The 12,974-nt window shown below is 66.3% G+C and overlaps 3 protein-coding genes across 3 annotated transcripts in view; 2 read left to right on the top strand and 1 right to left on the bottom strand.

Moving 5' to 3' along the window:
• Positions 1 to 32: 32 nt before the first annotated feature.
• Positions 33 to 601, top strand: CHLRE_17g745047v5 (uncharacterized protein). The gene has a single exon (XM_043072728.1). The coding sequence runs from the start codon at positions 118 to 120 to the stop codon at positions 445 to 447; it is 330 nt and encodes a 109-aa protein (XP_042915187.1). The 5' UTR covers positions 33 to 117; the 3' UTR covers positions 448 to 601.
• A 51-nt stretch (positions 602 to 652) lies between these two features.
• On the top strand, positions 653 to 11,458 carry CHLRE_17g744997v5 (uncharacterized protein). The gene is made up of 18 exons (XM_043072727.1): positions 653 to 1,231; positions 1,489 to 1,611; positions 1,918 to 2,072; positions 2,790 to 3,014; positions 3,504 to 3,641; positions 3,871 to 4,025; positions 4,539 to 4,651; positions 5,166 to 5,246; positions 5,572 to 5,656; positions 5,959 to 6,025; positions 6,247 to 6,362; positions 6,623 to 6,777; positions 7,190 to 7,378; positions 7,830 to 7,885; positions 8,371 to 8,479; positions 9,184 to 9,265; positions 9,609 to 9,802; positions 10,801 to 11,458. Exons 1-18 carry the CDS (start codon positions 812 to 814, stop codon positions 10,963 to 10,965), a joined length of 2,628 nt encoding a protein of 875 aa, XP_042915186.1. The 5' UTR covers positions 653 to 811; the 3' UTR covers positions 10,966 to 11,458.
• Positions 11,459 to 11,460: 2 nt separating this feature from the next.
• Positions 11,461 to 12,974, bottom strand: part of CHLRE_17g744947v5 (uncharacterized protein) — a 2,782-nt gene continuing 1,268 nt past the window's right edge. The window contains exons 3-4 of the mRNA XM_043072726.1: positions 12,639 to 12,757; positions 11,461 to 12,373 (exon numbers count right to left, since the gene is read on the bottom strand). Coding sequence (XP_042915185.1) covers positions 11,489 to 12,373; positions 12,639 to 12,757 — 1,004 coding nt within the window. The 3' untranslated portion in view covers positions 11,461 to 11,488. The remainder of the gene's footprint in view (positions 12,374 to 12,638; positions 12,758 to 12,974) is intronic.

Below are 12,974 nucleotides of genomic sequence, written 5' to 3'. Positions count from 1 at the left end.
GCATTGCCGCCTTGGGCCTGAATCAGATTTGAACCGAGGAAGTCAGCATGGGTATTGGGGGAGTAGGGATTGGATCATTGGACCAATGGACCCGGGACGCCAGGACTGGGATTGCTGATGACAGCACGCACTTGGTATTGCACGGTGGTCCTTTCCAGGGGTGATAAGAAAAAGTGGAGGGATGTACCCCTCTCGGAGGGGGGTTCGCCTGTCTCACCCAGCTGTCTTCAGTTGGCCCGGCTGCGGCGATTTCTGTTGGTGCTGGTGCTGGTGCTGGTGCTGGTGCTGGTGCTGGTGCTGGTGCTGGTGCTGGTGCTGGTGCTGGTGCTGGTGCTGGTGCTGGTGCTGGTGCTGGTGCTGGTGCTGGTGCTGGTGCTGGTGCTGGTGCTGGTGCTGGTGCTGGTGCTGGTGCTGCCGCTCCCCTCTCTGCTCCACCTGCCACTGTAGCATAGCCCAGCCACCGGACCGGGCGTGCGGGCCGTGCTGCTACAGGAGGCGCGGGCATGGGCACAGGTTTGGAACCGACCAAGCTTAACCGTGCGACCGAGTTTACCATTTGAACACCGAGATGCCCTGAATTGATGTGTAAACGAATTGGAGCACAACGCATTCGAAAGGAGACACATATTCATTTGGACTGCAATTCGTTCCGCGCGTAGCGGCGGCGGTCCAACACGCCACTTCTCCCACAAGTCGTCCTTGCAGCTGCGGCGTCAATCGCGAGTAGCATCTTATTACAGAAAATCCTAATTAAAGAACTCACCTAATAGCATATAGAGGGTGCTCCCCTTGTTCGACAGCAATGCGGAGCATGGCGCTTCGCCCTTTCTCTTCTCGCCTTGCATCACCAGCGTGGCAAACTACATCGCTGCCTGTCCCTCATCTCCAACGGCACACTAGCGGTGTCGCCACTGCCGCAGCCGGTCCTGGGCCCACTGGCAGCACAGCTCGTGGCGGAAAAGCCGGAGGCTCCGGCAGGGGAGGCGGCCGGGGGCGCAGTCCCGAGCGCGGCGACTCCGGGCGGTCTGATGGCGGCAGGGGCTCCAGTAGTGGCAGCGGGCGCAGCAGCGCGGCCACCAGCAGGGGGGGGACGAGCCGAGGGGGCGGGGTGTCAAGAGGAGGCGGCAGGAGTGGAGGAGGTGAGGCCCGTCGCAGCGCTCCGGCCACCAGTGGGGCGGCTGCGGGCAGCGGCAGAGGACCCGCTGCGGAAGCGGCTGCGCTGAACCCCAGGGTAAGGGCAGGGGCTGTGTGCGGGTCGGGTGGAGGGAGGGTGCGGGGGGTCGCAATGCGCCGCGCCGCACACGGGTGCTACCCACTGCCAGTGCGCCCAGGAATTGGAGATTCGCGGCATCCCAGTGGTCGGGCTGGGCGATGCCTCTCACTCGCAGCCACCCCTTGTTCGTGCTGGCAACCCCCGCAACACCGCAGCTGCGCGCGTGCTCTGACCCACCGCCCCACCACCCGCCGCTCCGCCCACCCGGTCTGCAGGGCGAGAGGTCTTCACAGCAGGCGCAGCAGCAGCAACAGCAGCAGCAGCAGCACAGCGCGGGCGGTGGCGGAGCATGGCGCGTGTACGGCGTATCCGTGCCCGCGTGGAAGGACCCGGGGAAGGTGCGGGGGCGTGGGGTGCGGGCGGTATGACAACTCGGGATTCGACACTCGGGTTGCCACGCGTGGCGGGCGCTGCCGGGGTCGTGTCCAGCTCGCCAAGTGCGCTGCACCTATGCGCGTGACGTTGGGGCGCGGGGTTCAACTTGTGTGTGTGTGTGTGTGTGTGGGCGTGTGCGTGTGTGAGTGGGGGAGGGGGAAGCGGAGGGCGGTGTGCGGATGCAAGCAGGGCCGATTTTCGAGCCCCCCCCCATCGCACCTCCCCACTTCCCCACCTCCCCACCTCCCCACCTCCCCCACCCCCCGCAGGACGACATCAGTGTCCACCCGGCCCTGCACGAGGCTGTGTGTTGGCGCCTGGGCGCCACGACCGCCCGCCTGCCGGCCGCCGCCATACGGCTGGTGCGCAAGTCCTTTGACGCGCGCAAGGCCCAGGCGGCGGCGGACCCCCGCGGCGGAGGCAGGTGCGTGAGGGGTCCCGGGGCGGGGGCTGCGGCACACAGACAGCGGGGGAGGGGTTAAAGTCATGCTTATGTGAGAAGTGAAGGTGGTAGTAGTTTATTAGCAGGCGTGTTGTTACCGCGTGTGTGTGTGTGTGTGTGTGTGTGTGTGTGTGTGTGTGTGTGTGTGTGCAAAGCTTGTACAGACTACAGATAGGTGTAGCGAAGTAGGCAGCAGGGGGGGGGACAGCGGCGGAATTGGCCACCCCCACCCTGCGAGGTGATGCAGCAGGTGTGTTGTGGTGTGGGGTCCCAGCGCGGGGGCCGCTGGGCGCCAGACACCATGGCGCTGCGCCTGTGGGCGCCACAGAGGGAAGCAGGCTGCGGTGGGGGGAGCGGTCGGTTAGCGGGAGGGGGAGGAGGGGGAGCAAGAGGGGAGGGAGGGCAAGCGGGAGGTGAGAGTGGGAGCAGTGGGGGAGGCAGTGCGCACGGCACCGGCACAAGCGCCTCGCGGTGCTCAGGTGGCGCCGCTCACTTGCTGAGTGCTGGGCACACGTGCACATGCACACGTGCATGCACATGCACATGCACATGCATATGCACACGTGCACATGCACGTCAGGCGCATGCACATGCACATGCACATGCATATGCACGTCGGGCGCATGCATGCATCGGTGACGTGAGCTGCTGCGCCTCCGCCCCATTCCATTGAGTTGGCCGTGTCGGTTCGGCTTGCAGGTCGGACGGTGGCGGCAGGGGCAGCCGCGACAGGCACTCTTCGGGGAGAGGCGGCAGGGCCGGACCCAGCCGGGATGGTAACGGCAGCAGCGGTGGTGTCAGCAGTTACGGCCACATCAGCGGCAGCAAGTCGTTTGTGTACGTGGTGGATGTGGCGGCGGGCGCGGTGGCGGCGGCGGGAGTGGGGGCACACAAGCTGGTGCCGAGGTCGGGCCAGCTGGAGAGGTGCGGGGGGGAGGTGGAGAGGTGGGAGGAAGGGCAGGGAGGGAGCAAAGGAATGGAGCGGAGGGAGATGGAGGGGGAGGGGGCCGGAGGCAAGGGGTGGGCAGGCGGGGGTGGAGAGGGCGCTGAGGAAGGGAGGGAGGAGGGGTTGTAGATACCACGAGAGGGAGGAGGGGAGGGGCAAATGCCGGATCACAGCGGCCAAGGGGGGAAGGGAGCTGCGCCCCAAGGGACCGTGGATCCCAGTCGGTCCACCGACCCAGCTCCTAGGGCTCAGCTGTACTTGCGCCGCAGCCAACCGCAGTCCAACACTCTCCACAAGACCGCACCCAGCTCCCCTGCCACCACGCACTCTACCCTTGTATTCGCCCTCTCTTTCTGCACCGCTGCCCTCACCTCTTGCGTCCTAATGCGACGAGGCTCGCCTGCTGCAGGCTGGTGGTCGCACGCCACGCCCACCGCTCCCCTCATCCGCGCACTGCCACGCCGCAGGGTGGGTCTGGAGGACTCGGCGGAGGACCTGGCGGCGGCGGCGGCGCGGCGCCAGCCCCAGCTGACCAGCCCGCCGCCGCCGGTGGGGGATGCCGCGGAGCGGTTGCGGAGGGCGGACCCCGTGGTTGTGGTTGGCAGGTGGGGCGGGGCGGCGGGTGGCGGCAGGTGGATGGGCGGTCCGCTGCAGTCGCATGTTGATTGGACAGCACAAGGCATTGGCGCATTGGACGCATTAGATGCCAGCACAGGGCATTAACGGCACTCAGCCGCCTCCATCCAACAATACAACTCCACGCGCTACGTCCCCTCCATGTCGCCCCGCCCCGCCCCCCGCCCCGCGCCCCGCCCTGCCTCCCGCCCCCCGCAGCGGCCCCGCCGGCCTGTTCGCGGCGCTATCGCTTGCGGAGGCGGGCGCGCGCGTGGTGCTGCTGGAGCGCGGGCAGCCGGTGGAGCAGCGCGGCCGCGACATCGGCGCATTCATCGTGCGGCGGCGGCTGGACCCCGACTCCAACCTGTGCTACGGTGCGGCGCAGGGCGGCGCGGCGCAGGGGCGGGACGGGGCACAGGGCGGGACGGGGCACAGGGGCGGCGCGGGGCGGGGGTCGGGACGGGGCACAGGGCGGGGCGGGGTGGGGCGGGGCGGGGTTCGGGGCGGGGCGTGGGGCGGTGTGCTGCCTGTCAGCGGCTCGCATGTCGCAGCGGCTCGCCGCAAGCAGGTGAGGTCTGTGTGGACGGCACGTCAGCGGCACACCATGTGTCTGGGTCCATCGTGTGAATTGCCTCGAGCCTTGCTCGTGTGCTGCTTTGGGCCCTGTCCTGTTCGGTCTCTCGGCTGCACACACTGCACTGGCGGCGGGCGCTGCAAGGGATTGGTCCACCGGTTGAGAATGTCCTGAGGATTCCGAAGTCCTCTTCTGCTTAATATCATTTGTTTGTTTTCTTGGTCAAGGGAGTCATGCATGGCTTATTTGATTTGTGCGTGTACTATTTGAAGTATGATTATGCACATCTCCCCGCTCCCACCGCGGCCTGCAGGCGAGGGCGGCGCCGGCACGTGGAGTGACGGCAAGCTCACCACCCGCATTGGCCGCAACGCCGACCCCGTGCGGCGCGTGCTGCAGGCACTGGTGGACTTTGGCGCGCCGGAGGTGGGGGGGACCGGGGGAGGGGGCGTGCGCGGGTGGGCTCGTGTGTGTGTGTGTGTGTGTGTGTGTGTGTGTGTGTGTGTGTGTGTGTGTGTGTGTGTGTGTGTGTGTGTGTGCCGGGGTGCATGTCAGTTCCCAGCCCCACGAAACGCACACAATTAAAGACCCCGTGCAAGTGTGCACAGACCTATCGGTAACGGGGCGGGGAGGGGGTTGTAAATACCAGCCGAAACTAAACCAAAACCGGGGGGAAGTGCACCCGACACTGCACGCAATGGCCACCCCAGCAGCATTTGACACCTCTCGCTCTGTTCCCAGATGTGCTCAACCCCCCTCATCAAGTGCTGTACACTCACTGGCGCCACGCGCGCACACACACACACACACACACACACACACACACACACACACACACACACACATACACAAACACATACACCTCCATCAATTGTGCGTTGTACGCGCCCCCGCCCGCCCTTCCCTGCCCGCCCGCCCGCCCACCCGCCCGTCCCCGCAGTCCATCCTGGTGGCGGGCAAGCCGCACCTGGGCACCGACGCGTTGGTGCGCATCCTCAAGCGCTTCAGGGCGCACTTGCAGGTGGGTGGTGTGGGTCCGGGCGGGGCAGGCGGGCGGGCGGGCGGGCGGGAGGGGAAGGGCAGGCGGGCTTGGGGCCACTTCAGGGGTGGGGGAGGGCCGCGTGTGGGTATTGGGCTGGATGCCGACGCGCATTGCAACGCCGTGCAACTCTCGCCTCATCGTGGTTCGGGCCGCATCTGCCGCTCGTGTGGTGGCCTGCCGCGGCGGCTGCCCCTCACCCCTTGCGGATGCGCCAACGGGATCACTGATAACCTACAAGAACGGCTGCCGCTGGCGAACCTCCCGTCCCCCCGCTCCCCCGCCCCGCCCCTTCCCGTCCCGTCAGGCGGCTGGCGTGGATGTGCGTTTCGGCGCTCAGGTGAAGGAGCTGGCGGTGCGGCGCGGCCGCTGCGAGGGCGTACGGCTCACAAGTGCGTGCCTGCGTGTGTGTGCGCGTGTTGTGTATTTGTGTGTGTGTGCGTGTGCGTGTGTGTGTGTGGGGGGGGTGTGGGTGTGTGTGTGGTGGGTGGGTGTGGGTGTGAGTGCGGTGGCCGGACGTCAACCAATGTGGCCAGGGGGAAGGAGGGGGGCGGCGTCCGTGGGGAGGTGGCAAAGCATGGTAGGGCGGGCGGGGTGCGCGAGGAACGGGGTAGCGGTGGGGGCACGAGAGGAGTTTACCGGTCCGAGGACGCGCGCGCCTCCGCCAGCTCCTGACCGGCTCCGCACATTGCAGGCGGCGAGGAGATCCGTGCGAGTGGTGTGGTGCTGGCAGTGGGGCACTCAGCCCGCCCGCTGTACCGGTGAGCAGCAGAGGGTGGCGCGGGGGTAAGGGGCGGCGCAAGCTGAGGGCCCGGCAAGATGCGATCTGCCCTTGCTTCTTGTACCGATGCGACACCGCGTATTATAGCGTGTTGTCGTTGCAATTGACGTTGTTGTTGTTATTATATTGTCCATCTCCATATTGTGTCTGCACTGCACTGCACTGCGCGGGCCGACCCCATGTGAGCCCGACCGCTCGCAGGACGTTGTCGGCGGCGGGGGTGCTGCTGACGGCCAAACCGTTTGCGGTTGGATTCCGGATCGAGCACCCCCAGTCCCTCATTGACGAGATCCAGTACGGCGCCGAGGATGCGGCGGGTGGGTCCGGATCCCGGATCCACTAAGGGCTTAAACCCGATGTGCGCATTGCCAGCTTAGGCAATCGTGGCAAACACGTGTCTTATGCATGCATCATTACACTCGGGTCTAAGCTAGCAACATTAACCCACCACCTTCTGGCTATCCACCCACCCTCCCGCCCGCCCGCCCGCCCCCCCTGTGTACCTTTGTACCTGGCTACGACTTCACTTCGTAAACTTAATGCATGTACCCCCCCCCCCCCGCCCGCCCGCCCGCAGTCGTGATGCGCGGCAAGGGCCGTCTGCCTGTGGCGGACTACTCCCTGGTGGCGGAGGTGATGGACCGACTCACCACGCCCGCGGCGGCGGCGGCGGCAGAGGCGGCGGGGGTGGCGGCGCCCTGGAGCGAGTCCGCGGACGGCAACACAGCGCAGGTGCGGGTGGCGGGGGCGGGGCGGGAGGCGGGAGGCGGGGCGTGTGGGGTGGGGAGACCCGCCGCGAACTGCGTCAGACCACGTGGGGCGATAGGCCGCTAGCCGCGCCTCTCCGGACCATGCCTCTGGACTGCAACCGGACATGGTTCGCTCATTCGCGGGAACACGGGGGCTGACGCGCCGGCGCCCGGCAGCCACATGGTTGTGGGCTGACACCCCCCCACACACACACCCCTCGCCGGCGCCGCTCGCCCTTCTGCTACACGACGCCTCTGCCCCCTCTCAGACGTACTATCGCTTGCAACTAGCGCCTCTGCCTGTGCTCCGCTTGTTTTCGCTTGGTTTGGATAAGCTTGGGCTGGAATTTACAACCCCCACCCCATATCTCACCTCTCACCTCTCACCCGACAAGGCTCTGCGCGCCGCTGCTGCTGACGCTCCCGGCATTGCGCCGCCAGTGGACGGGGGTGCCGACTGTGTCGCCGAGCCCAACGGCGGCGAGGGCGGCGGGGGCATGACGGAGGCCTCCCCCTCCTCCCTCTCCTCCCCCTCCTCCGACAAGCGCGGCGTTTACTCGTTCTGCATGTGCCCAGGCGGCCAGGTGCGTCCAGCGAGGGAAGAGGGGGGGGGGTAGCCATTCATGCTTACGGTTTGTATGAAACATGGCGGGATATGTGCATTTCCAGGGCTGATGTACGAAGTATCAAGCCGGCAGCCCGATGAAAGTGCCAGATGTATGATGCGCCGAGCTGCGAGGCACCCGTGTGCGACGCACGGCGAGCATCCTGTCACGCTCCTTCGCAGCGCACCAGCCTGCGCGACTCGCGGCAGCACACCTCGACAATCCAAGCATCCAGACCCGTCCCCTGCCCACCCACACGCACAACCGCGCCCACCAGCGAAAACCTGGATTAACGACGTACGCCCGTAACTCCCTCACCGCCACCCGCCGCCCACCACCCACCCGCTTTCTCTTTGGCTCTTACACCGCCCCGCCCCGCCGCCACCCCGCCCCAACCGCCGCCACCGGCGATCCTGCTCTCGCCCTGCAGATTGTGTCCACCAGCACCAACGAGCAGGAGCTCTGCCTCAACGGCATGAGCTTCAGGTGCGGCGCGGCGAGGTGTCGACATTACTGCCGCCAGTTGCCCAATACCGTATGATACCGCAACAACACGACGACCGCTGGAGTGCTTGGCGGCACGTGCCGTGTCCCTAATCCCGCATGGGGGACCTGCTCAGCTTTGCTGGGCGCTCGTGCGTGTGCGCTCACAACCCACCCACCCTCAGTGCATCCTGTACCGCTTTTCCAAACATCCTTGCAACCCACCCACCCTCCCCGCCTGCCTGGGCCGCCTGCCCAATCCTTCCTCTGCCCAATCTGCACACGGCATGCTCCTCTCGTGTGCTCCTCTCGACCCTGCTGACTATTCCTTTGTGTTGGCAACCCTCCCTCCACCATTTCATCCCTCGTGCGCGCGGTGCGGCCCCGCGCCTCCCACCCACTCGCCGTTCGTGTCGACATACCTGCATACCTAAACGTGTACGGTTTTGGCTTGCCCCCCCCCCCGTGTATTTGTGACGGCCCCCCAGCCGCCGCAACAGCATCTGGGCCAACGCCGCGCTGGTGGTGGCGGTTCGGCCGTCGGACTGGGCGCACCTGGAGCAGCAGCACGGCGCGCTGGCGGGAATGGAGCTGCAGGTGGGGTCGTGTGCGTGTGTGTGTGTGTGTGTATGGGAGGGAGGGGTTGTGAATATGATACCAGTCCAAACCAAGTGAAACTAGCGGAGCACAGGCAGAGGTGTTCGTTGCAAGCGATGATACTGTAGGGGGTGGCCATGAGGTATTTAGTCGTCACAAACGGAGCGGGCGCAAGAGCACACGGCAGCAGAACGCCACACGCCGCGAGCGCACCGGGAGCCCTCTGCAATTTGGCGGCGGCTCCGGTGGTGGGGGGGAGGGGGAGCGGAGGGGTTTGGAGCGAGGGGGTGGGGGGCGTGGGGGCGAGGGGCCAGCTTCCAGGTCGTGGCTTGTCTTGGTCGGGGGCGGCGGGAAGTGCATCGGGACGGACTGGGGAAGAAGAAAAGCATGCGCCGCGCGTAGCTGGCTTGTGGGCCCCTGTTCACGCCCACTCGCCGCTGTGTCGCCCCGCTCCACCAGCTCCACACAGCACACCATATGCCACCTACACCTCAAACCCCCCCCCCCGCTCTGGGGTATTCCTCTGTACCAATCCTTGCAACCCCCCGCCCCACCTCGTTAACACCCAGCATAAGATTCCACACTCCTTGGTACCAATCCCTGCAATCCCACTACTACGGTTCCTGGTTGCGCCTGCACTTCTTAAATATAATAAAGAATGTAACTCCCCGCCCCCGCCTTTGCTCCTGCCTCGGGGCACGCAGCTGGAGTACGAGCGCGCCGGGGCGGCGATGGGAGGCTACAACTTCACAGCGCCTGTGCAGCGGGTCACAGACTTCATGTCAGGTGGGGTGGCGAGCGGGCGTGGGGCTAGGGGGGCTAGGAGGGCTAGAGGGGAGGCGGGGGACTACGGACCGGCGGGGGAGGCGGGGTTATGTGCCTGGGCCCAATGAAAAAGCCCAGTCATCCTGAAACGTCCACCCCTTTACCGTTTGGTTCCCATGTTGATCTACCCCATCCACCGTTTAAGGAATCATGAACGTAACCCTATCCCCAATCCACCCCCCACCCCCACCCCCCCCCCACACACACACACACACACACACACACACACACACACACACACACACACACACACACACACACACACAGAGAGACACACACACACACACGCACCCCGCCCGCACAGGCGACCTGTCTGTGGGCACGCTGCCCTCCTCCTCCTACCGCCTGGGGGTGCTGTCCGCGCCGCTGCACCAGCTGTACGCGCCGCCGCTGACGGAGGCGCTGCGGCAGGCGCTGCGGCGCTTCGACCGCCGCCTGCGCGGCTTCGTGACGGAGGCGGCGCTGCTGCACGGCGTCGAGACGCGCACCAGCGCGCCGGTGGGTGTGGGGGTTGGGGGCGGTGTGTGTGTGTGTGGGGGGGGGGGGGTTGCAGGGATGTTTGGAAAAGCGGTACAGGATGCACTGAAGACTGCGGACGAAGTCGTGGGGGAGGGGGTTGTAGATACCAGCCCAAACAAACCAAACCTAGCTTAACGGGGCGGGGCGTAGGCAGAGGCGTTAGCTGTAAGTGATACTACTTATGGCGGGTTGGGGTGGGTGGGTGGGTGGGCGCCAGTGGATGGGGTGGGTGGGCGGATTTCCCGCCCCAAATAAAGACAACCACAAAAAAGTTGTAGGGGTGTTGGGGGAGGCACAGGCGCCGGCGCGCCAGTGGGTAAGGATGAAGGATTCTTTGGGGGGGGGCAACGCAATTGCATGTAATGAATCAAGGGGGGCTGGCAGGGAATGCTGACGGAGGTTGGTTGGGTTGGGTTGCGTTGGGTTGCAGACACACACAGCCGCGCCGGTAGGTATCGGTGCCGGCTCGGAGTGATGAGGAGGCAGGATTTGACAGGGAAGGAGGTGTCACAGAGGGAGGTAATGGGGTGATGGTAGCGCTAGGCAGCGCGCTGGTGCGGGTGCAGGAGCAGGCGCCGGCAGGCATGGGAGATTGGGAGCCCGGAAGATTGGTGGCTTTTGGTGGGGTTGTAAACACCAGCGCAAACTAAAATAGGCGGGCGGGGGGATCTAAGGCCTCAACTGAGCGGAGGGCAGCGCGTTTGCAGGCCGTGCGGCCGGGCGGCTGCCCCTCCACGCCGCGGGCACCACAAGCTCCCGCGCAGCGCCTCCGGAGCTCCACTCGGTGCCGACTCATGTGCACATGCGGCGGCGGTGGTTTGGGTGCTGCACCCTCCCACATCGCTGTCCTCTGCCCGTGCTCCTGCCCCTGCCCCTGCTGCTACGACGACTGCTTACCCGATACTGAGAACTACCCGATAATGGCTGCCCGCCCACCCACCCACCCACCCGCCCGCCCGCTCGGCTGCTGCCCGCAGGTTCGCATGGACCGCGACCCCACCACCTGCCAGAGCGTCACCATGCCCGGCCTGTTCCCGGCGGGCGAGGGCGCGGGCTACGCGGGCGGCATCATGTCGGCGGCCGTGGATGGGCTGCGCGTGGGGGAGGCGGTGGCGGCGCACCTGCTGGCGCTGGCGGACTGAGCTGCTGTGCTGGGAAGGGGGTGTTGGTGTTGGTGTGCGATGGGACAGTGTTTAGGGGGGTTAGTGGATTCCGTAGGGTGCAGCTGATTCCCAGACGCCAGCAGATGGCAAACAATTGCAACGGCAGGGCAGGAGTGCGCGGCTGGTCGAACGCCGGAGTTACTGTATTGTACCGACAAGTTGCTGGCTCGCTGACTGGAAGTTTGCTGACGCGCATTCCTCACGCTCCGGGCGTCCGGCCCGGCGGGGGTTGTGGTGGTGGTGGTGTGGTGCTGCTGAGACGGAAAGGAGGCAGGTGGTGACGCATTTTGTAGGCGGACAGAGGTAGCTGCTGAGATGTGGGCAGCCAGGGGAGGTGTGTAGGGGCTCCGACTGGAGCTGCCTTAATGGAGCTCCTCTCGGCTCGGCTACCATACAGAGCATACACATTCACAATCGCCAAGGGCGAACAAGAAGTATGTGCATTTGCGTTCTCTTTATCATGCAGCGTTGACCAAGACGTAAGCGCACTTAGCTGTCGCCACTATGCCTGACCCGCCCCCGCACGCTGCCGCAGCTTATCCGCCAGGCGCGCAAACAGCCGCGGCGGGCCCGGGCTCAGCGCAAACATGAGCAGCGAGCCCGCCACACCCACATTGAGCGACTCCATGGCCCCCGGGGTCATGGGCACAGCCACAGGACTGCACAGCGCTCGCACCGCCCCCGACAGCCCCTGCCCCTCACTGCCCAGCACCAGCGCCACGCCGCCGCTACAGCCACTGCCGCTACCACTACTGCTACTGCCGGGATCCGTGGCCGCCGCCGCCGGAGCTCCTGCGTTTGCCTCGAGCAGCGGCAACAGCCCGCCCGATTCAAGCAGCCCCCGCTCCTTGCCCGGTCCGCCATCACCGCCACTGCTGCTAGCACTGCTGCTAGCACTGCTGCTGGCACTTCTGCCGCTGTCGCCGCTGCCCGCCGCCCCTACCCCGCCCTCCTCCGCCTCCTCCTCCATGTCAGCGCACAGCAGCAGCAGCCCCAGCTCCTCCGCAGCTTCCTGCAGCTCCCGCAGCTGCCCGGCAGCCACCGGCAGCCGCAGCACAGCCCCGCGCGACGCGCGCACGGCCTTGTCGTTGAGCGGGTCGCAGCAGCCAGGCAGCAGGAACAGGCCGTGCCAGCCAAAGGCCAGCGCGGATCGAACCAGGGTTCCCAGGTTGCCCGGGTCCTGAACCCCGTCCAACACCAGCAGCCGCACCGCGCGTGAGGTGGCGGTGCTGGGAGCAGCTGAGGTGGTGGTGGAGGTTGAGGTTGTGGTGGAGGTTGAGGTTGAGGTGGCGGCGGCCTGCTGCAGCAGCTGTCGCAGGCTGAGCTGCGGCGGCATGTCCAGCTCCGCCGCCGCCGTCACGCCTGCCGCGTTGTCCAGACCCGTCACCTGCATTTGGCACGGCCGCATGGGCAGCAGAGGGAGGTCTTCCATAGCGGCCGTGGCAGTGAGGTGTACACCGTAGGGTCTGGTGTGAAGGTTGCAAGGAGGTGTGAGCGATTAGCACGACTGGCCAGTCGGCGCCTTGTGCGTCGGGCCAGTAACACCACTCCAAACAGGTCGCTGCGGTGTGAACGCCCGCCCGTTCACGTGTCACATCCTTGCATCCCCACGGCCCTTGCGCAGCGCCCCCCCCCCTGTTCACGCCGCTCGCCTTCTTCATGACTGCCTCACTGACACGGACCACTCGGCTGGCCGCCACCTCCACGCCACGCGGCGGCGCCGCCCCCTCCGCAAGCAGCAGCACCCGCGCCGCCAGAGCCCCGGAGCTTCCTGCAGGCAGGTTAGGCGAGCGACACAAAGCTGTGATGAGTCGTGTGCAATGCAGTCAGGTGTGCATACTTCCCCATTCTCCCTGGGGAGAACCTTCTTGCTCTCCCTCTCCCTCTCCCTCTCCCTCCTCTCTCTCTCCCTGCCCCGCTCCCTCTCCCTCCCCCGCTCCCTCTCCCTCTCCCTCCCCCTCCCCCTCCCCCTCTCCCTCCCTTCCCCC

This window comes from Chlamydomonas reinhardtii, chromosome 17 (assembly GCF_000002595.2).
Source record: "Chlamydomonas reinhardtii strain CC-503 cw92 mt+ chromosome 17, whole genome shotgun sequence".
Lineage (NCBI taxonomy): Eukaryota > Viridiplantae > Chlorophyta > Chlorophyceae > Chlamydomonadales > Chlamydomonadaceae > Chlamydomonas > Chlamydomonas reinhardtii.
This window is presented reverse-complemented; position numbering and strand designations above follow the sequence as displayed.